At 44.4% G+C, this 22538-nt stretch overlaps 1 protein-coding gene across 1 annotated transcript in view; it reads right to left on the bottom strand.

Annotated features, from left to right (window-relative positions):
- Window positions 1–4875: 4875 nt before the first annotated feature.
- The window catches only part of ATP8B1 (ATPase phospholipid transporting 8B1), a 70365-nt gene continuing 52702 nt past the window's right edge, over window positions 4876–22538 (bottom strand). The window contains 18 exon segments of the mRNA XM_033164341.1: window positions 4876–6231; window positions 6447–6577; window positions 8429–8567; window positions 10512–10633; window positions 10636–10682; window positions 10684–10754; window positions 12326–12379; window positions 12381–12410; window positions 12826–12956; window positions 12959–13048; window positions 14828–15116; window positions 17599–17731; window positions 18957–19032; window positions 19220–19331; window positions 20554–20718; window positions 21777–21889; window positions 22449–22490; window positions 22493–22538. Coding sequence (XP_033020232.1) covers window positions 6001–6231; window positions 6447–6577; window positions 8429–8567; window positions 10512–10633; window positions 10636–10682; window positions 10684–10754; window positions 12326–12379; window positions 12381–12410; window positions 12826–12956; window positions 12959–13048; window positions 14828–15116; window positions 17599–17731; window positions 18957–19032; window positions 19220–19331; window positions 20554–20718; window positions 21777–21889; window positions 22449–22490; window positions 22493–22538 — 2022 coding nt within the window. The 3' untranslated portion in view covers window positions 4876–6000.

Below are 22538 nucleotides of genomic sequence, written 5' to 3' on the forward strand. Positions count from 1 at the left end.
GATGTTGCCATGCAACCAGTCCATGCAGAATGTAAAAAGGTAAAGGGACCCCTGACCATTAGGTCCAGTCGCGAACGACTCTGGGGTTGCGGCGCTCATCTTGCTTTATTGGCTGAGGGAGTTGACATACAGCTTCCGGGTCATGTGGCCAGCATGACTAAGCCGCTTCTGGCGAACCAGAGCAGCACACGGAAACACCGTTTACCTTCCCACCGGAGCAGTACCTGTTTATCTACTTGCACTTTGACGTGCTTTCGAACTGCTAGGTGTGCAGGAGCTGGGACTGAACAACAGGAGCTCACCTTGTCGTGGGGATTCGAACCGCCAACCTTCTGATCAGCAAGCCCTAGGCTCTGTGGTTTAACCCACAGCGCCACCCACATCCTTCATGCAGAATGTTGGCACCCTATATATAGAAATGAGCAAACCAGTGATATTTTAGGGAGGAGGCTAGCAGGCAGGGCACATTACTTACATCATAGGAGCCTACACAACACAAAACACTGTTGCTGTAGGTAGGTTTTATTTTATTTGTTTTTTTTATCTTATATTTTGGAAATGTACATCCAGGTTTGGTTTTTTCCTTTAAATTTTTGGGGGGCCCCAAAGAGAGTGGGGCCCTAAGCTATAGCTTGTTTAGCTTATACGTAAATCCAGCACTCGTGTTTATCAACCTTGGGTCTCCAGCACCTTTTGGACTATTAAGTCCCATCATCCCTGATCACTGGTCTTGCTAGCTAGGGATGATAGGAGTTGTAGTCCAAAAACAGCTGGAGACCCAAGGTTGGGAAACACTGTATTAAAAGATTTCAAAGTTAAGCATTGCAAAGGTGGTCAGCTGCAGAATGTACATTTAAAGCAGCAAAGTTAAAAAGAAATGTTTAATCTGCCAAAAGCCTGGGTGAAGAGGAACGTTTTTGCCTGGCGTTTGATAGATATACGTATAATGAAGGTACCCAGCGAACCTTCCTGGAGAGAGCATTCCACAAACAGGGAGCCACCACAGAAAAGGCATGTTCTCATTGTGCATTCGGATCTAATGCTTAATTTTTGCTTTGCGCACTGGTAAGCCCAAACGAGAGCTCTGTGTTTCTCTGAAGATTAAAGATTTTATGTACACACAGAGAGCGTGGGGAGACTGGTAGTAGTTAATAATGGAGCCAAATGGCCATAAAATACCCGAAAGATAAATTTTCCAGCCAAACAGGATGGGGGGGAAATTGAGTGTAACAAAATTCTCATACTTAAGATTCATCTCTCATTGCGTGGCATCCATGCCTCCTGATACTATCCTGTCTCCCTCACTGCTCCTATCCAGAGCATTAATTCGGTTTGTTAGCTCAGTGGGAAAGAGAGACCAGCCTTGTGCCTTATAAAGCACTGTGTACATTGAAAATGCTATAGTGTTAATAATAGGAGGGGAAATATTAGCACCCTATTTTTCTTTGCTCTGTGTAAAAGGATTAACATATTAGGAGGGTTAAAAAACAAACTAACAAACAAAGCCTGATTGACAATCCTATATACTTAACCAGCCCCAAACATTATGCTGGTTTTGCAAATTGCAGAATATGAGAGTATGCATGAGTTTGTGTACGTGCTTGTTTTAAACTTGCATGCTTGAATCATGAAAGTTCATGTTGTAATAAACCCCTGCAAGTTCCTTGTAATTTTTTGTTGCAGCTGGCTTAGCTATTCTTATGTAGTTCTTTTTTTTAAAAAAAGCAGCAGCTGTCTCTCTTAAGGGGGAAAGCACTGTATATGTACTGTATTAAACACACATTTTTCACTCCTCTGTAACAAGGAAAGCAAGATGCTTGTGCATCATCTAGCACAGTCGTCCCTAATTAAATACTGCGGGCTCCATGTTTTTCAGAAGCCGAACCATGGACCCCCTACTTTTGAACATTTTGATATTTCTACGGTTGTTTTTGTTATGTGAATGATGCCACAGACCTCCTGGGGAGGTTCTGCAGACCCCCTGGGATCCACAGACCACCAACTTACCTATTATATTCTAGCTATCTAAAGTCAGGTGTGTGGGGAGACCTCTAGTGGTAAAATATTAGACTTCACTTTCAGCAGATTTTTGAGCTGGAGCAAAGACTCAAGCGGCTAGTCAATTACAGTTGTACCTCAGGTTACATACGCTTCGGGTTGCGTACTTTTCGGGTTACGAACTCCCATAACCTGGAAGTGTAACTTGCCACACACGCAATCCGCGCATGCGCTCTGTGCACTTTGCGAATGCGCTAAGCGCGTGTTTCGGGTTACGTACAGCGACCTGGAACCAATTAAGTACGTAACCCGAGGTACGACTGTACTATATCGTTAGACCTGCCTTATAAACATGCAACACCAGATGGCACTGTAGAGCAGTGATCCGTCACCAATGGGATTTTCCTTTAAGAGCTTTTATAACATGTTCTTCTGTAGCTTTTTTTTTTTTAAAAAAAAAAATCTGTATAGATCCAGCCCAAGTGTTCTCAAAGAATCATGCAATTGTGGAGTTGGAAGGACCCCAAGGGTTATCTGTAGTTCAACCCCCTACAATGCAGGAATCCCAAATGCACAGTCTCCCATCCAATTTGAATCCATACCGTACTCTGCTTAGCTTTGCAAATGTTGTAGCAGTTTTACTGCTGCACCCTGCAGAGAGTATACAAATTGGAATAGCAAAAGGTGGTGCTCGCAATCAACTAAAAACTCCTCCTGTGCAACATCTCCAGCTGCTCATATCTCTTTAAGCCCTTTGACAGGAGCGAACGGCAGTAAATCACCTGAGTGAATTGAAGTTAACTATTAGCAAAAGAGGATCTGTACAGGAGGGTTAGGCCTAATGTGCACCACAGCTCAACTCTGGCAGGTCCCCCATGATGCAGCTGCCAAGAATAAACATCCCCAACTCCCCACAGTCACCTATGTCTCTGTCTCTCCTGGGTCCCGGTCCCCACCCCCAAGCAATCTGAGACTGCGCCTGTGTGTCTGCCTTTGCTCCTCCCGATTCATGCCTCTCCTGGTTCTGGGAGAATAGCGGGGAGGGGAGCTTTTCACAGCACAAGGGGGAGACATCTGCGCCTCTTGACCTCCCTTCTCTCCTGCTCCAGCTTCTGATTCCGGACTTCTCTCTGCCACAGACTCTCCCAGCTCACTAAGCCCTGTTACCTCTTCAGCTTCCAACACCTCCCTTTGACCCCCATCGTTGTCCCACCACCACTTGTCAGGTTCTGAGCCTGCTTCCCTTGGTGGTTCCCCAGCTGGTTCCTCTCTTCGTCCAATCAGTGCATGACACCGACTCTCTCTGGCGCTGTCTCTACCTCTGCACCTTCCTGCAACTTCTTCCATCTCTGACTGCCCAGACTCTTCCCCTTTTCCCTGCCTCACAGAATCCCCTTCTCTTGGTTTGTCCTCCTGCCCCCTGCCTCCTTTGGACTCCTGCCTGTTCCTGACAGATGGGGAGAACTGTGTGTGCTACTCTTGAGTTACTTGATGGAAAGGGAGAACATAAACATAGCAAATAAAGTAACAGTTGCACTCTCACAAAAGTCGCTGAACACTATATGAATATATACAAATACATATTTGAAGTATAGTTTAATAAAAATATTTTGGACCAGTGAAAACAGTCAAAAGCATTAAAAATTAAGGCCTGTTAAATATGTACATTATCTTTAAGCAAATAAAATATTTACAATTTATGGTTTGGATACAAGTGTATGGCATATCTATCTCAACCAGCACGTTAAAATTAATATTGCACCCAGAGTAGGAGCTTAAAACGTGTGGCTAGCCACCTCATCTTTGGATGGAGAGAAATCAATCTAGGAAACTAAAGTCGTCATCTCCCACCTACTGAAAAAAAAGCTGTAAACGTTTGCACATTAAATAACAATGATAATGAAGAAATGTATGAATTCCATGCTCCTAAAGGACGATTTTAGACACCGGGCTGCATGGTTTGCAAAAAAAAAAAAAAAAGTGGAACTATATAATGAATATTTAACAAGACACATTGGTGTATGCCGACATTTTTGAAATGTAAACCATTTATATGTCCCAACACAAAAACCTGAAGATCTGTACATTAAAAATCTCAAACTTTTTTTTTTACTATTAAAACATAGTGAAAAGGAGTCATCCTTGATGTGGTCAATTCTCTTGTTCCAATTTGTGCTTTGAACCATCACCCAGTGGGGGGGGGGGAAACATTTTATTCAGTTTAGTCTGTTTCACCCATGACTTGTAACATGGGTCTCACTTAAGCATGCACGTTATCATGTATGAAGAACCCATGCACGACTGGTTTTAGCCACATATACATGTGTAGTAAAATAGACAACGCATGTGCCTTTTAAGTACAATGGTGTCCACATGTTCTACATCAGGTGTGGGGAACTACAATTCCCATCACACCCAGCAAAAATCAATGGCTAGGGAGGATGGGAGTTGTACTTCAGCAACATCTGGAGGGCCAAAAGTTCCTCACACCTGTTCTACAGGTGAAACTCAAAAAATTAGAATATCATGGAAAAGCCCATTTATGTAAGCAATTGTTTTCATTAGCTACTGGAGTTTAATACAGTATATGAGATAGACTCATGACATGCAAAGCGAGATATGTCAAGCTTTCGTTTGTTATAATTGTGATGATTATGGCGTACAGCTGATGAAAACCCCAAAGTTGAAACTGTTAATTTGGGGTTCTCATCAGCTGTACGCCATGATCATCACAATTATAACAAATAAAGGCTTGACACATCTCGCTTTGCATGTCATGAGTCTATCTCATATATTAGTTTCACCTTTTAAGTTGAATTACTGTAAGAAATGAACCTTTCCATGATATTCAAATTTGTTGAGTTTCACCTGTACATGGAAATAATTCCCATAACGTGAGAATCATTGACGTCTACCTTGCATAAAGGTTAAGCAGGTAGAAAATCAAGGAAGTATGCCAATAATACACTCTTCACTGGTTTGGTATCTCTTCCCTTTTTTTTGCAGAACAAGATACAAAGAGCACAGAGACTTTTAAAAAGAGGAAAGGCAGTGGTATAAAACAATACACCAGATAAGAGATTCGATTCACCAAGTCCTGCTGGTGAACAATTGGTGGTGATTTCAGTAGAGTATCCCCCGACTGAGTGTATGTGGCAAACTAGCCATGACTCCTGGACCAGGCCTTGATGTCCCTGGAACAGAGATAGGGAGCTTGTTGCCATCCAGATGTTGCTGAACTACAACTCTCATCACCCCTGACTATTGGCCATCGTGGCTGCAGCGGATGGGAGTTGGAGTCTCAACAGCATGCACACAGCCACAGGCTCCCTATCCCCAATGCCAGATTAAGAGGCTAACCTGATTAAGATGCTTTGCATATACTGACCTGTCCCCACCAAAATCCCTGAAAATTATTAAAAGCATGCTGCTTTGGACCACAATACACCCATAGATTGGTGAATAATGGTTCTGAATGCTTGCGAAGTAAAACTGCACACCTTTCTGTTTTAAACAAAAAGAGGACATCTTTGGTTAGCTAAAAAAAACATCATCATAGCTGAATTAGTGGAATGAAGTGGCACACAGAACCGTTTTGCTTCTCAGCTAAGTCCATCTTTGGTGTTGAGGCACGAAACATCAGTTGAAACTGTATTTCATGATGGCATTTTTAAAAAAAGAAAGACATGAAGTTCTAAGTATCATTTTAAAAGAACAACAACTGTTGCAATTGTTGGTCTTTAAGCCCATAGATTTATATCCTTCAATTTCACGTGAAACAAAATATACAAGGATCAAGATCTGAAAACACTGCTCAGTTCTTCAGTTCAGTTGTCTCAAACGAAGTAGCTTGAGGAGGAAATCAAGCTGTCTTCATAATCTTGAAATCCCCCCCCCCCAAAAAAAGAATCCTGAGTTTTTCATTAAAAAATAAAAACTTTGTGCAATTGTTTTTCAAAGCGGAGGGGGAGGAACCCACTTCTTCTAGGACACAGAAAATCATCAGCTGGCTTCTTCAGCTTGCCTGACTTCTGCTAAATTGTTGCCAAGGACTGCGGTTAACGAAGCTCTCCTTTTACGAATGATCCGCCCAGAAGCTATGAGGTCAGCGTAACCCCGCTGGTGGGAGAAGGCATAAGCAGAACGGCGGCCCGAGATCCCGCGGCGGAAGACGCTTTGCCTTCGCTTCCACTTTTCCTCTTCGGCCTTGAACTTCTTGCGATTCTTCTGGATCTTTTAAAGCAGAAAGTTGCATGAAAGGTTAACGATGAAGCAGGGAAAAGGACCCGCTTGCTACGGACAGAACATTAAGTGAAGTCCTGTGGACTCCTGGAATATGCTGGGAACCTAAGGTGCTACTTTGCATTGAGACGGACCAGTGGGCTCATTCGAGCTCAGCACTACTCGCCCTGTTTTAAGTTAACGCCCTCCACATTTCTCATACGTACCTTCTCGCTTTCCGAAGGCCAAATGGTCATGCTCAAGAAACGGAGAGCAACCACTGGCAGCAAGCAAAGTGCAACTGATAGGATTATTGTCAACCAGAGATACGGTTGCCGGAGAGCGTTTGGAGCAGTACCTGTAGGAGGAAGAAGAGAGGAAAGAGTAATGTACACATAGCTATGGCTGTGGCGCTCCCCTTCATGCTAATAGTATCACACAGAAAGCAAACATGCTTGCAATGTTATTACTACAAGAATTACTGGCGCTTTTTATTATTAAGGCTTTGGTGATGGGTTTATATTTTGAGAAGTAACTTGCAGAGCATTTGTCTTGAGCATGGTGTCTTGGGGCCCAAATACTATGACTCTTTGCTGCAGCCTTCACCAACCTGGCACTCTCCAGATGCAATGGACTACAAATCCCATCAGCTCCAGGCAGCACAGGGCTGGTGGGAGTTATAGTCCAAAGCATCAGGAGGGCACCATGTTGGTGAAGACTGAAGTGGTGTGTGTGTGTCTAATATATGAAGCTGCCTTGCATCAAGCAAAACCATTGGTCTACCTCAAGATTTCCCTAACTTGGGTCTCCAGCTGTTTTTGGACTACAACTCCCATGATCCCTAGCTAGCAGGACCAGTGGTCAGGGATGATGGGAATTGTAGTCCAAAAGCAGTTGGAGACCCAAATTGTCCTACCTAGTCTGACTTGCAGCAGCACTTCTAAGTCTCCAGCAGGTGTACCTACCAGCCCTGCTATTTGAGGACCTTTGAGATGCCAAAGATTTAACCTGGGGTCTTCTACAATGTGTGCCCTTCTACTGAGCTCTGCGGTCCCCAGCCCCCGCTCCATCTCTAAAGCCACTTTGAGGATGACTGCTTTTGTGGAAAGGTGGTAGCGGAAAAGGCAGGGAGGGAGGGGGTTATTGGTTTGTTTTCGTTCTTGCTTTTATTCTGTATTTTGTGTTTTTTATCTTCTACTTTTATGTTGTGAACCACCCTGTGATAATAATAATTTATTATTTATACCCTGCCCATCTGGCTGGGTTTCCCCAGCCACTCTGGGCGGCTCCCAACAGAATGTTAAAATACAATAATCTATTAAACATTAAAAGCTTCCCTAAACAGGGCTGCTTTCAGATGTCTTCTAAAAGTCTGGTAGTTGTTTTTTCTCTTTGACATCTGGTGGGAGGGTGTTCCACAGGGCAGGTGCCACTACCGAGAAGGCCCTCTGCCTGGTTCCCTGTAACTTGGTTTCTCGCAGTGAGGGAACCGCCAGAAGGCCCTCGGCACTGGACCTCGGTGTCCGGGTAGAACGATGGGGGTGGAGACGCTCCTTCAGGTATACTGGACCAAGGCCGTTTAGGGCTTTAAAGGTCAGCACCAACACATTTGAATTGTGCTCAGAAATGTACTGGGAGCCAATGTAGGTCTTTCAAGATCTACGGGTTAAGGGCAGTATACAAATTTAAATAATAACAATAAGATGGTGATATTTTTATTGTGATTTAAATGAATGCAAACAATAAATCTGATTAGAAACCAGATACAGATATATGATGTCCCAACGCAAACTCGAATTTGATGATTAATAGTTATTAGCAACAGCCCCATAAAAATTGCTAGTGTACGTTTGGTTTGGTTCCCAACCATCCATTTTCTATGGCCTCAAATATGCCTGTGATATGTTGTCAGTTTTCTGAACGTCAGCAGCTTCAGCAGAACATAAAATTCAATGAAATTGTATAAAATGGAGCCCCTCCTTACCAGGCCCAAACTTTAAACACTTGCTTCTCTTTTAAGACGGCCTTTGCCAAATGCTGTTGAACTTTCAACTCCATCAGCTCCAGCCAGCATGACTGGGGATGATGGGGTTTTTAGTCCCAATGACATCGTGGAGGGCACACCAGGATAGTGTAGCCTCTTTGGGGTCACATGGCATTTGTAGTCACTAATGTGGCTACAGCTATGGTGAGATAGTTAAGTACTGACCTGTAAACTGAAAAGCAGAAGGAAAAAGGACATGGATCCCAGAACTGTGTAGATCAAACATAATTCCGAAGTAAAGTGCAATACTCCCAAATATTGAGAAAGCATTCACAAACGTCCAGTAAGATGTATCCAGCCCCATCTAGAAGCAAACAGACAGACACGCGGAAGTTAGAAAGAGGACAGATCACGGTGCAGGTGGGAGGTGTCAATAGATTCTGCAAAACCTTGAAGACAGTTCTCCAATGGGCAAGATGAACACAAGGGAGGGGAGGACAAAGGAGACCAGCATCTCCATTTGCTACTTTCTCCCAGCTATGTCCAAGCTGTTCTTCAGGTTGACTTTCTGAGGAACTGCATGCTCAAGTAGACAGAGCAGCGAGCCATCCCTCAGCCCTCCTGGTCTACTGCAAGAGCAATTTCTCTCTGTTTCTCCCTCTCTCTGTCTCTCCCTCATTTCCTTTCCCTCATACCATTTCCCACAGCCAACATTTCACCTCTCCTGCTTTAAATCTTTTGGGTTTGCTTCAAAGAGAAGCAAGAGTTGCTTGTGCTCAGAAGACAGCATGAAAGAGTTATCATGAAGCTCCCTCTTTAACAAAAATCTGGTCGAAAACAAAATTTTTAAAAAAATCCTTCCAGTAGCACCTTAGAGACAACTAAGTTCTAAAATCTTAGTTTTCAACTAAAATCTGGTTATTGTCCACACACTGTTTGCACATAGAAGTATCAGCTAAAAACCTCCTCGTTCCTGTGGCCTTAGTTGGAACACTGTGGAATCTGCTTGACCTGCATAACTTACTTACGATGTGGGTTGTGATTTTTGCTTTGGGTTTTTAGTGCTGGGTTTTTATGATTGCTGTAAAAGCTGTGTCCTGGTCTCTCACGAGAGGAGGGCAGGATTGTAAGAAAAAGGAAGAAACAATTGCAAAAAGCCCAAATCGGTCAGCACACTTGCACTCTTGCCAGATGCTTCTTCTGGTGATAGGGGCCACGCAGGTTTCCTGCTCCTCTTGCAGGAGTTCCAGTGGTTAAGATGCACAGATGTGAGGGACAGATGAAGGCAGAGTTGCTACGAGACAGAGCCATAGCAACACTCTGGGCTCCATCTGCACCATACATTTAAGCAGCATCGTGCCACCTGAAAGAGTCATGGGCTTCTCTGTAAGAAATGTAGTTTATTGAGGCTGCTGAGAGTTGTCAGATTCCTATTCCCCTCACAGCGCTACAGTTCCCAGAGTGACAACGGTGAAGAGGGATTGATTCTTAAACCACTCTGGGAATGTAGCTCTGTGAAGGAATAGAGTTCTCTTAACACAGGCATGTCCAAAGTCTGTTTCGGGGGCCTAATCCAGCCCCTGTGGCAGTTTATTTGCTGGGGTAAAATCCTAAAAACTGTCAATAACTTCAACCCTTAAAAAGGTCAACAACTTTGGCTGGCCCTTCACTTCATCAAATCTGGCCCTCTTTGAAAAAGTTTGGACACCACTGTCCTAGCAGCTCTCAACAAGCTACAGTTCCAAGGATTCTTGTTGGGGGGGGGGAGAATAAGTCAGGACAATTTTAAAGTGGTATAATACTGCTTTAAATGTATAGTGCAGGACGGGGTCTCTCTCTCTCAGCCCTCCTCACACCCGGTCTCATATCACACAAAACTTCTCCAGGTCTACAGAAGAGAGTAGAATTGTTTTGGATTTGATATCCGCTTTTCACTACCCGAAGGAGTCTCAAAGCGGCTAACATTCTCCTTTCCCTTCCTCCCCCCACAACAAACACTCTGTGAGGTGAGTGGGGCTGAGAGACTTCAGAGAAGTGTGACTAGCCCAAGGTCACCCAGCAGCTGCATGTGGAGGAGCCGAGATGCGAACCCGGTTCACCAGATTACAAGTCTACCGCTCTTAACCACTACACCACACTGGCTGAGAAACGGTCGTTCAGTTTCTCAATCTCCCACCCGCACACACAATGTCTGGCCATAAATCTCTGTGTTCAAGCATCAGAGAGAGCCTGGTTACCAAGCTGCCCATTTCACTGATGCGCTTTGGGTACAGCAGACAGAGGAGCTATTTGAGATTCATCTACTTGCCTGAAAGTTGACAGCGATTATGAGAGAGGAGGACGCTGTGACAGCGAAGGACTGGTAATCCGAGGGCGCTTCTCCATCTTGCCCCATGGTTTGTAGGTAAGCACCGTACGGTATGAAGAAATAATCAGTGATGATATGACACCGTGCAGGAGGCTTATGAAGAACTCCTGTAGTGAAAAGCAAATCTCTCTGTCCCGATAGGTACAAGGCAGGAAAGCGTATGCTCAGCTTGTCACTCACGTCCTAAAGAAATCATTACAATTTTATAATCACAGCAGGGTTTTTGTTTTTTATCTAGATAGGTAAACTATAAAACATGCACCCCCCACAACTACTCTGTAATACTCATCAGAAACATTCCATGTAAAACAGAAAGGTAGCCATATCTCGATTACAGGAACAGTGAGAAAAATTGGTCCCCAATAAAAATGGCCCAGTTTGCATGTAACACTATGAACATGTGAGCTCCCAGAGAAGCAATTGTGGCCCCTTTGCTTCTTCTCTGGTCCTGCCGCACTGCACATGAGCAAAACCATGATTTGGCTTCATCTACCCCATGCTCATGATTTGTCTCCTCTGCACAAACCACAAGCTGAAACCCAAGAACAAGCCTTCGTACAGCTTTGGCTGTCTGGAACATGACAAATCACCATCCCTGGTACAGATGACGCACTAAACCATGGGTAGGCAACGAAGGCCTGGGGGCCGGATCAGGCCCAAACACCTTCTAAATCCGGCGTGCGGACGCTCCGGGAATCAGTGTGTTTTTACATGAGTAGAATGTGTCCTTTTATTTAAAATCCATCTCTGGGTTATTTGTGGGGCATAGGAATTCATTTTTATTTCCCCCCCAAATATAGTCCACGCCCCCCCCCCAAGGTCTGAGGGACAGTGGACTGGCCCCCTGCTGAAAAAGTTTGCTGACCCCTGCACTAAACCCAATCATGGCTTGCCCCACAACAGCAGCAGGACTGGAGGAGGAGCAAAGCAGCCACAATCTTATCTCCAAGAACCCGCTAAGCAAACTGGGTCAATATTTGCAGGCATTTCAATATAAATAAGGACATGTTTCTGCTTTGACCAGTGGAAGGTGACACCCTTATTCCCATACTGTTCAACAAAAGCTCTGCATAATATGCAGTGCATATACCTGCACTATGAAACCAGAAATGCATACCCTTCCTCACTGCGGACATCCACACCCAATGTACAGATGTCTAGGAGGTGGGCCCAGTGGCATGCTTAGCACTAAGGGTGATGTCAGCAGTAAAGTTCTGCTTCTGCAGCCCTTGTCAGTATATAATATACGATGGAAGCTCAAGTTGCTCAGAAGCAACCTGGTGCCTAACGTAAGACACTAAGACTTTACAGGCACGGGGCTTTTATATAGCTCCCTGATAAGTCTTGAAAACACAGGCATTTTGCAGGGTTTTACCTCGCCTCGGAGGCACGCTCCATTGCCTCTCAAGACTGATTGGATGCCAGCAACAACCTCATCCAAAGAGGAAGAGGAATCTGGAGGCTGGTTACTACAAGAGTTCCATTCACTGAACACCCAACCTCACCTAGAGTCACATGGTTTTGTTTTTTTTCTATGATAGAATTAGGCAGGTCTGAAGGTGTGGCCTTGATGTGGGAGGTAGCTACAGGATTTGTTCTCCTAGTTCTACAGTATACCAATAGAGCCAACCATGGGTAAGTAGTTTTGAGCAGGATGGAGGTCACAACACAGAGTTATTCAGGTCAACTGTTTCCATGGCATCCAAAAGTCTGCACTGCTTTTAAAAGAAAGAAATTCTGACTTGTTGGCATACCTGGTCAAGCAACCCAACGAGGAGAACTGGCAGGCTGGAATATAATACGTTGTATGAGAGTGATAAACCAATCTTCATAAGCTGTCTGCAATAAACAATGTAATAATAATTCGGTTACATCATTTTTCTATCTCCCAAGCACTTATGTAAAAGAGAAAGATCGAGTCAGTCAAGAGATTGTAACTAGAATGGAAAGAACAGGCATGCACACACAGAATTAACTGCACATCCTATTTTTCTCTTGCAATTCTCAGTTGTTGAAAAGTTACGCAGCAGTTCAGCTGCAATTGTAGGCTCTTTTCATAACACAATAAATTAGGTCACCAGGAACTGCTTTGACTAGAACACCAATTAAATCTTCAGCACAATTCTAGAAAATTCACCTCGGAGTAAACTTCATGATTATTATTTGGTACTGATGTTCCTGTCTCTTAGACTATGAGCCAACTTGGACATTTATGAGGCACCCCCCCTCCCGCGCGGCCGCTTCTCTCTCTTACCTGGGCAGAATAGCCATTGAAGAAGGAGTACCAAAAGTGGACTAACGTAAATGCAAAGTTTTTGTAGAAGAAGTACCGAAGGAACTTGCACATCCTTATGTACGACCATCGGCCGTGAACAAGCAACAACTTTGGAGGAATCTGAACTGGCCAAAAGAGTAGTCGCTGGACATGACTGCTTGCATCCCTTCTTGTCCACTTATGCCAACACCAATATGGGCCGCTAGAACAACAACAATGAAAACACAAAGTTGAAAGTTCCTTCCACGAAAAGCTGTCACCAAGGGAGGGAGTTGAGGGCCAGGTTTGCACATAATGCTAGCCAATGATTAACATTAACCAAGCTTTATCAACTAACAACAAACCATGGGTTAAGAGTGTGGCTTGTTCATGGTGAATAAACCTTTGTTAAGCTCCTGGGTCGGGTCTGGATGATTCAGATAACAATTTACCTTAGGATTATATGTAAACCAGGTGTAAGCATCATAGAGGCTTCACATTATAATAAATCAATCATATCTGTATTTTCACCTGCTGTGTAGAAAGATTAAAAACAATCATTTTCACTGCATGTGAGGCTATGCCATCCATTATTTCCTGCTTTCCCAACATTAAATTCTGACATGAGTGAACTGTGTCATCTAAAAGTTCAGAATTCTCAAAAATAGCAGAAAGGAAAAAGTAGAACCCAGAAAAAAAGGAATGTGGGTGGCAGACTGGGTCAAGAAAAGAATTTGCAGCATTAAAACATTACTCGGTCCTGTATACCTAAAGGAGCATCTCCACCCCCATCATTCAACCCAGACACTGAGGTCCAGCGCCGAGGGCCTTCTGGCGGTTCCCTAATTTTGAGAAGTGAGGTTACGGGAACCAGGCAGAGGGCCTTCTTGGTAGTGGTGCCCGCCGTGTGGAATGCCCTCCCATCAGATGTCAAAGCAATAAACAACTATATGACATTTAGAAGACATCTGAAGGCAGCCCTGTTTAGGAAGTTTTTAATGACTGGTGTTTCAATGTATTTTTAACCTTCTGTTGGAAGCCGGCCAGAGTGGCTGGGGTAGAAATACATATTATTATTATTATTATTATTATTATTATTATTATTATTACTACTACTACTACTACTACTATTACTACTACCACTACTTGTCAGGGAACTGCCTCCTGGCCCGCTGAGGGGAATGGAGGGTCCGTTAGCATACAGAGAGCCCCAACGCCAATTGAGCAGCAGCACCTCCAGTGGGGAGGAAGGGGAAGGGGCCAGCCGGGAGAGGAGAGGGCTTGGGGATGCTGCACAGAGCCCCAGCACCTCACCTCGCTCAGCTGGTCATGAGGGAAACACCCCGTTTCCGGCGCCCCAATTGCGCAGAGGGGTGAAACGCAAGGAGGGTAGGAGGAGATTTGGGGTGCCAAAGCTCTTATGCTGGGGAAGGGGCCGGAAGGGGCCACTCCCGGATTCTGCCAGCGACTGAGGCAGACATGCTTTTTGTAGCTCTGCACTGTAAAGAGTTTGCACAATAAAACTGCAAAGACTGTTTGGGCTCTTGCTCCATTACTTGTGGAAACCACCATCACACGAACCTTACACTACTACTACTACTGCTGCTGCTGCTGCTGCTGCTGCTGCTGCTGCTGCAAGAATAAAAGATGGGACATACCATTGCCCAAATGCACTTGGATGCCTCCCCCCCCCAGCAAGTTAAATTGAAAAACCAATGGAGGTGAGGGTAGCCTTCCTGTTTTTCTGTCTTAACTGCACCAGTGCAGCCCTGTTCCATATGTTTACTGCGGCCTTTCCAGGCTACTGATGACAGGCATCTGTCGGAAACTGTTAAAGTTACATTTTGTACAGGCTGTTAATACCGCTGGTATTCTTTTATTGTTGTTACTGAATTTTTATTGGACTTTACTGTAACCCGCCTTACAACAGGAGACATATAAACATTTAAATAAACAAATGTGTTTGGGCAAAAATAATAATAATAATGCATGCACCACTTACTTTTTATCATATTTACGTCGTTAGCGCCATCCCCGATGGCCAAGGTTATGGCTTTCTTGTACTTCTTCACCAGGTCAACCACCATGGCCTTCTGCTTTGGCGTTACTCTGCAGCAAATCACTGCACTGCACTCGCAAGCTAAGTCAACAAAGTTCTGCTGCTGCTGCTCCTTGACCAGCTCTGCTCTCCTTTTACTCTCCATCTGCTTTTGCTTTTCTTCTGCTGTCTTCGGAAACTTCAGTTTCAAGAGTTTCTTCTTCTTCTTTTTCTTCTCCAGTAGAATTTCATTCTGTAAGAAATAATTGTCCTCGGTAAACTTCCAGTTGCTATAAAAATTAGCACTGTGCACAGGCTCTCCATAGGGGCTGAATAAAGAGGCAAATATCACCCTGCAAGTCGCATCAGGTCTGCCAGAAAGCCACAGAGCCCTCTGCCAATACAGCTCTACACTTTCCTATATAATACCTTTACGTTGGACTAGGTCTATGCGCTTTGCAAGAAGTGAGGCTGTCAGGAAACAGTCAGCACCCAGCGTGGCGGTGCAGGGGCTGTCAAGGGATGGGGAGCCACAGCACTGAGGGGATAGCAGGGGGATTTCCAGCGGGAGTGACAGGAAGGAAAGCAGCCCAGCGGGGAGAGAGCTGGGGGGGGGTGCTTCAGAGACCCAACGCTCCCTCAGCGGAAGCAGCCCAGCGGAGAGAGAGTTGGGGGGTGCTTCAGAGACCCAACGCCCCCTCAGCGGATCCAGCCAAGAGGGAGCAACGACAGTTCCGTCGCCCCAATTACGCAGGGGTGTGAAACGTAAGGAGGGAAGGAGGAGACTAGGGGTGCCCAAGTTCCTATGTTGGGGGCGCTCCAGAAAAGCGCCACTTCCGGGATCTGAAAGTGACTAAGCTAGTCATGGACTTTTGACCTCTGCACTGTACATATCTGCACAATAAAACCTGTAAATATACAGGACCTGAGTTGAGCCTCTTTACTTGCAAGGAACCACAGCAGAACCCTTACAGAGGCTGTAATAAATGTTACCCATAGAACACTGAAGAGTTCTGGATTTCTTTCTTTCTTTTTTTGTTAAAATACAGCAGAGGAGTTTGGTTTTTTGGTTTTTGTTTTTTTTAAAAAGTAAAGTTAAAAGCACCATTTAACTTTTTTAAAATAAAGATTCCACACTTCACTTCTTTAGCAACTGCTCCCCCCTCCCAAACTTCAGAAATCCACATGTGGAATTCTAGACAGCCTCATACTGTAAGATCTGTAAAGGCTGATTGGGAAGGCTGAAAAGTTTTTTTTTTAATGTCCCAGCAAGAATATATACTTTGCCATCTCTTAATTATTTTGAGCTAAGAAACCAACCAACCCACATTTCCCCCCCCCTCCACATCCGGTGATATGGAGGAAAGTGAATCCCTTTTACTTCCTCCACAAAAAGTCTCCAGGCCTATTTGACTGCAATTTGGGAGGATTGATTTACTTTTGAAGTGGTCCTATAAATTTCATCCACTTTGGTTGAAAAGAAGTCTAAATAAAGGCAGCAAATGCAAAGAGCAACTCAAAATCTGATCAGAATTCGAAAACACCACCACAACAGAGATAGAAAGTGAATCTGGGGTCCTGTGTGTACCACCCCTATAAAATGGCATGTTGAGGTTTCCCCTGTTTTGTTTGTGTAAGGTCCTCGGTTAGTTGCTCATGAGTAAGCAGGCAAAACTCCGAGTTTTCCTTTAATAGTTTTATTGTGCAAACTATGTACAGTGCAGAGCTAATAAGTTCATGTCTGTTTCAAGCGACGGCAGAATCCGGGAATGGCCCCTTCCGGTTCTGACACCAACAAAAGAGTTTCGGTATATGAAAACCCTGCCTCCCATCGTTTCATCTCACCCCTCAACGCCTTTGGGGCGACGGAAGCTGTGTTCTCCTTCATCGCCCCTTGAGCTAGGGGAGTGCAAGGTCTCTCCAGCATCCTCAGAGCCTCTACCCTCCATTCCCTGAAACGCATGCCCCTCGCTGCTCCCTCCGCTGCCAGAGGAGGTGCTGCTGGTCAGGTGGGACCAGGTCTCTCTGTAGCATCCCAAGAGCCCTTCCACCACCTTGCACTGCGCCGGGGACAGTTCCCTGACAGTTTGCAATGACTTGAGACATCTAAAGTCATATATCACCAGTAAAAATGCCCTAAGGTTGCTTATGAGTATTTGGGTTAGTAGCCACATTGATTCTGTACTGCAAGATATGTCTGAAAGGGGCTTATAAACATCTCTGTGGATCAGTTGCAAAGACCTTCTGCAATGCCATTCGCCATCAGACATATCTTCTAATAATTCACAATCATTAGCAACCTTATTCAGTAACATATCCTCATGGAAAATGCTGCCTGCTGTCAGTGGTATGGGTGTTTGTCCAAAAGGATGATTGATCTGATCCTGTACGCCTGTTACACTTATTCAAATGGCCAAATATCTCACTGAGCTGGGTAAACAAGCTAGATAAACAGAAAGCAAATATTCTAACTCCATGACTCCACAGGAAGCAGTAATGAAAGGCAAAAAGCTTTGACCCATTAAAAAAGGAGTAACTTTATGAATATTCTCAGTTTCCTGAATGTGAAGACAGTTGGTATAGTTTTTGTTCCATGTGAGTGTTGGTGGCTTTGCAAGACCATGTGCTTACCTGCCTTGGTTTTCTAAATTCTTAGCATTTCCCCCCCCCCCCGCTATTTGGGTATGGAAAACTCTCACATCAAAGTAATCAGTGTACCTCTAATCCATACTTACCAGCCATGAGCCAGTGATAATTAGGGCACGGTTTCTACCCGACTCAAAAAAGGGATCGTTGCTTCTTTGGGATGAATTCGTGTTAGATCCAACTACGTTCCTCTGGTTTTCCAACCTTGTCTGCAGAAGAGCACTAAACAGGTATAGAGGCAAAAGCTGAATCTCACAAAATCTTACTATTTAACCGAGATGGGTGTAACAATTCAAGATGTCCAAGAAAATGCCACTAGGATTTAGCAAGAAAGGCCACTTTGCAATTGAAGGTGTATGAAACCTACAGCATATTTCAAGCTGGTCTTAGTGGCATTTGATCCAAAGTCTTCTATAACCTTGGCATATTACACTGACTGCAAGGCTTCTGAAACCTCTTAGTCTTGATTGTGAAATTCCTTAATCTTACCCTAACAAGAAATCCTAGGTATTTCACCAGGAACTAAGCCCCTGTAGCAAAGGCGAGTCTACAAACCTGAGTCATTCTTTCTCTTAGTGGCAGGAGAAAGCTGATTCGAAGCAGAGAAGCTGCAGGAGAGAGGGGGTGCTTAATCCTCCCCTCCACAAACTTCTCTCCACCTGTAATTCACCGAATGTTTTCTCTATAACTGGGGTTCCCATGTATGTGTCACATTGATTGGGAGAGTGGGGACAGCAGTTAGAGGAAGAAGGGAAAACTGTCTCCAGGCTCAGATAACTTCTTGTGCATTGTAATATTCTGTACTGGACTTGTAGCACAAGTAGCCAGAAAAACAGTTCGTCACCACTGTTTTTATAGATCGATAGCTCTCCAAGTTAGCAGTGCCAGTCCTTAAGAAGAAACCCTTGGAATTATCCTCCTAAGCACAGGTTACTACATCAACCTAAAGTACCATTTCTCTCATTCATCCATTCCCCAAAATTTCTATATTCCACCCTTCCTCCTAAAAGCTAACGGGAGGTGTGCGTAAGAGTTGTTGTTGTTTGTTAAATTTGTTAGTTGCTTTATCTTGCCCAGGGCATCCCAAAGCAACTTACAACAAAGCAGACAAGACAATTCCCTACACCATACATACATTGAAACCAAGATGAAAAAGAAATGCATTAAAAAAAAAAATCCCACCCAGAGATTGTTAAAGACCAAAGGCCCAGTTATAAAGGAACGTTTTTGCCTGCTGCCTAAAGTTATATAATGATGGCACCAGGCTTCAGGAAAAATAGTTATCCTATTTTGTCCTCACAACTGCCTTGTGAGGTAGATTTAGGCCAATGAGGATGATGGTTGCTGTGCTCCATTTGTCCTAATGGACCAGCCTACACTGTGACTCCATTCATTAGAGATCCCTTGCATGCAAAAAGAAAACCCCAGGGTTTTTCTTCCTGTTTACCTGATGTCTTCTCCATAGTGGATAGTTGTTTCATCCGTTAAGAGTTCACAGGAAAACCCGATATTTTCTGCAGTTTCTGCAACAGAACAACAAAATGTCGGGTCATGGTTTGTTAAGCTCATCTGACTTTTTCACAAGCATATGCCGACACGGCACTTACGACAGCAATTCAGACCACAAGGAAAAAACCCTGGAACAGAGCTATTTGCTTCTCATTCACACCTCTTAGGTAAATAACAAGCAGCCATTTATATACATGTTACCTTTCTTGTCGCCTGTCAACACCCATATCTTAATATCTGCCTTCGCCAGTTTGGATATCGTTTCTGGAACGCCGTCCTGCAACTTGTCTTCAATTGCTGTGGCACCCAAGAGCTGCAGGTTATTTAAAGAAGAAGCATTTTTAATATGCCCGTTGTCAGATCTGAAGCCTATGACTCCTCACCACCCAAGCATCCTGGGAACTGTAGCTTCCCCCCCTCTACTGGGCTACAATTCCCAGCATCCTTAAACTACACTTCCCAGGATTCATTGGGTGAAGTCACATGATGGATGTGTTTTAAATGTATGGTGTGGCTATGCTAGAAATGACTAACAGAATCTATCAGCTTACATTCAAAAGCCAGAGGTTTCCCTACCCAGACATAGGAGGTTGGATAGCTCAGCTGGCAGAGCATGAGACTCTTAATCTCTGGGTTCAAGCCCAAAGTTGGGTGAAAGATTCCTGCACTGCAGGGGGTTGGACTAGATGGTCCTTGTGGCCTCTCTTCCAACTCTACAATTCCATGATCTCGGCATGAAAAAGATCATCCCAAAGTGTCAGGATCTTCCCCAGTACTGCTCATGAGTAACAACAGAGCCTCTTTTGAAAACTGAAGCTATTTATTTAGCATTGCTATTTACAAGCGGAGATAGTCAAAAACATGACCGTTCAATCACTATCAGAATCCGGAAGTACATTCCTTCGGCTCCCCACCCAACACCAGATTTTCGGCACCCTGAAACGATGTCCCCTGGGTCCTCTAGCCCCCCTGCACTGTGCCTGTGTCGGAAGCTGTGAGCTTCTGTCCGATCTTGTCTGGCTGGTGGTGCTGGGTCTTTCAGCAGTGTCACGGAGCCCTTGCTCCGCTCCCTTGCTTGGAGACAATTCCTGTGATAAGCTGGATGAGGAGGAGGAGGAGGAGTCCGTTTGCAAAAGGGGCTCGGGTTCCCTATAGCTTCGTGCGCTTTCTTCCCTTGAAAGAGCAGCTCTCCCTGCCCTGCTCCTGAGCAGGGCTTCCTCTCTCCCTCTCCTCGTGAGTAGCTGGGCTACTCCTGACACAAAGCAACTTACAACAACTTTTAGTATGACAAAAGCAGCTTCTACTGCAGAGAAGTTGTTCAGCCGTCTGTTCCCCTCAGGATGCGTGTATGTGGGTGCCAATGGAAAATAAACATGTAACCATCCAAGCAGTGAAGAGAGAGGGGCCCAGAAAATACATGTGTGCATTTAAGAAAATGCAATTTAAGATGACAGCCTCATAGGAAGTATTGCAAGGTCAAGTGTGGAAGCAGACAGCAAAAGCTCCCTTCCCCAGCCACTCCAAGGTAGACTTACAATTAGATTTCTTTCAATTTCTTCATACACTTTGTCCAGAGCTTCGTCACGGTTTCTTGAAGCAACACTAGCAGCCATGAATTTTTTATTCCATGCCTCATACTCCTCTTCGCTAATGTCCTTGTAGCAAAGGCACAACGTTCTAAGGGTTTCATTTGCAAAGATCTACCAGGGGGAAGGAACGAGAATGTCTCAGGTTTTAAAGCCGAGGTTGGACGGCCATCTGTCGAGGATGCTTTAGTTGAGAGTCCTGCACTGCATTCCAACCCTGCAATTCTGTGATCTGAGAAAGCCCTCTGTGACAAAAGCAGATTGACAGGTATCACTCTGCCAAGCAGGAATTGTGAATAAAATGGAAGGCATTTTAGAATAACTGAGAGAGATGCAGATAAATCTAAGTAGAAACAAATGCAGCAAGTCTGCCAATTGTTTGGGGGTGGGGGGTGGGCAGCATTTGTTTCTACCAGATGATGTTGGACTACAGCTCCTATCATGCCCAACCACTGGCCATGGTGGCTAGGACTGATGGGGATTGGAGTTCAACAACATCTGGAGGGTCACACCTATAAGTGTCACCTAATCCACACTCCTGGATGATTAGGCTATATTAAAGGTTTCCAGCCACAATGGCTATGCTCTGCCATGGTTGGAGGCAATAATGCTTCTGAATGCCAGTTCCTGGAGACAGTAGGAGAGTCCTGCTTGCAGGCTTCTCACATGCATCTGGTTGACCACTACGAGAAAGGAATGCTGGATCAGGTGTGCCACTGGCCTGATCCAGCAGAGCTCTTCTTATGCTCTTCTATAATTGCCGACCTATTCCTTTACTAAATACGATCGAAAGTCATCACATCAGTGGCTGGAAAACCAAAGGATTAAGATCGGAATTGTGGGACTTGGACTAATTAAGAGAACTGGTGCAGGACCAAGGAATGACATCAACTCCTGGTAGCCGGAACACAGGAAGTCATCCAAAAATGTTTAATTCGGAACTGATTAATTGGCTCTTTTGGTTGTATTGTGATTTGGTATTGTGTTAATGCGGCCTGCAATGGATTGTTATTAATGAAAAATTAATAAAAAAATAATTCTATAATTGCCAACCTATTCCCGACTTCAACAGTGTTTAAACTTTATGGAATACAAAAAAGAGAAGAGAAGAGAAGAAAAGAAAAGAAACATGGCAAACAAAGCAAAACAGAAACACATGGAACCCAACTTACATCCAATGCTTCCTGTGTTGCATGCTTCGTAGGATTCCTTGGATGCAGCCGTTCATATATCACTGTATCCGCTCCTTTACAATAAAGCTTGATTGCTCCATCTGGTTCTCTTGCTACAAAAGCAACAGATGGATAGGAACACAGTGTTATAGAAAAGTGCGCACCCCCCTTCATGTGGCCTATGCTGGAATCAGATCATACTGTCTAATTGACTGGCAGTCCCTTTGCAGCAAACTATGGTTAATTTGCAGGATTTCAGATGGGGGTTTCTCCTAGCCCTACCTAGAGATGCTGAGGATTGAACCTGGGACTTTCTGCATGCAAAGCAGATGCCTCACCACTGAGCTATGACCCCTTCCCAAATTGCCTCCATGCTTAGACTAAAATGAGAGGAGGAGGAGGAGGGAGTACTGTATTAGGAAAACATGTGGGAGATTGGTTTGAAGACTGGAATCTGAAGGGCATCAGTGCTAAGATGATGGGCTGGGTCTGCTGTTACACTGGAAGTATACAAATTATTTCTGTAAGGAGGTATTGTTAATTCTTTTGTTATTGCTCCTTTAAAAAAGAAAGGGCAGAGAGCACAGTTGACGTGTTTTTCCACTTCCAGCAGAGAGACCTTCTAGTACATGGTTTTAGGGTTTTCGAACTTTTTTTTTGCAGCTTACTCACTGATAACAGACATCCGCTTTCTATCACTGTTGAAATCCAAATGGCAAGAACTTCATAAGTTTTCACAGTTCCCATCTCGCTTATTGCTAC

This window comes from Lacerta agilis, chromosome 11 (genome assembly GCF_009819535.1).
Source record: "Lacerta agilis isolate rLacAgi1 chromosome 11, rLacAgi1.pri, whole genome shotgun sequence".
NCBI classification, from domain to species: domain Eukaryota; kingdom Metazoa; phylum Chordata; class Lepidosauria; order Squamata; family Lacertidae; genus Lacerta; species Lacerta agilis.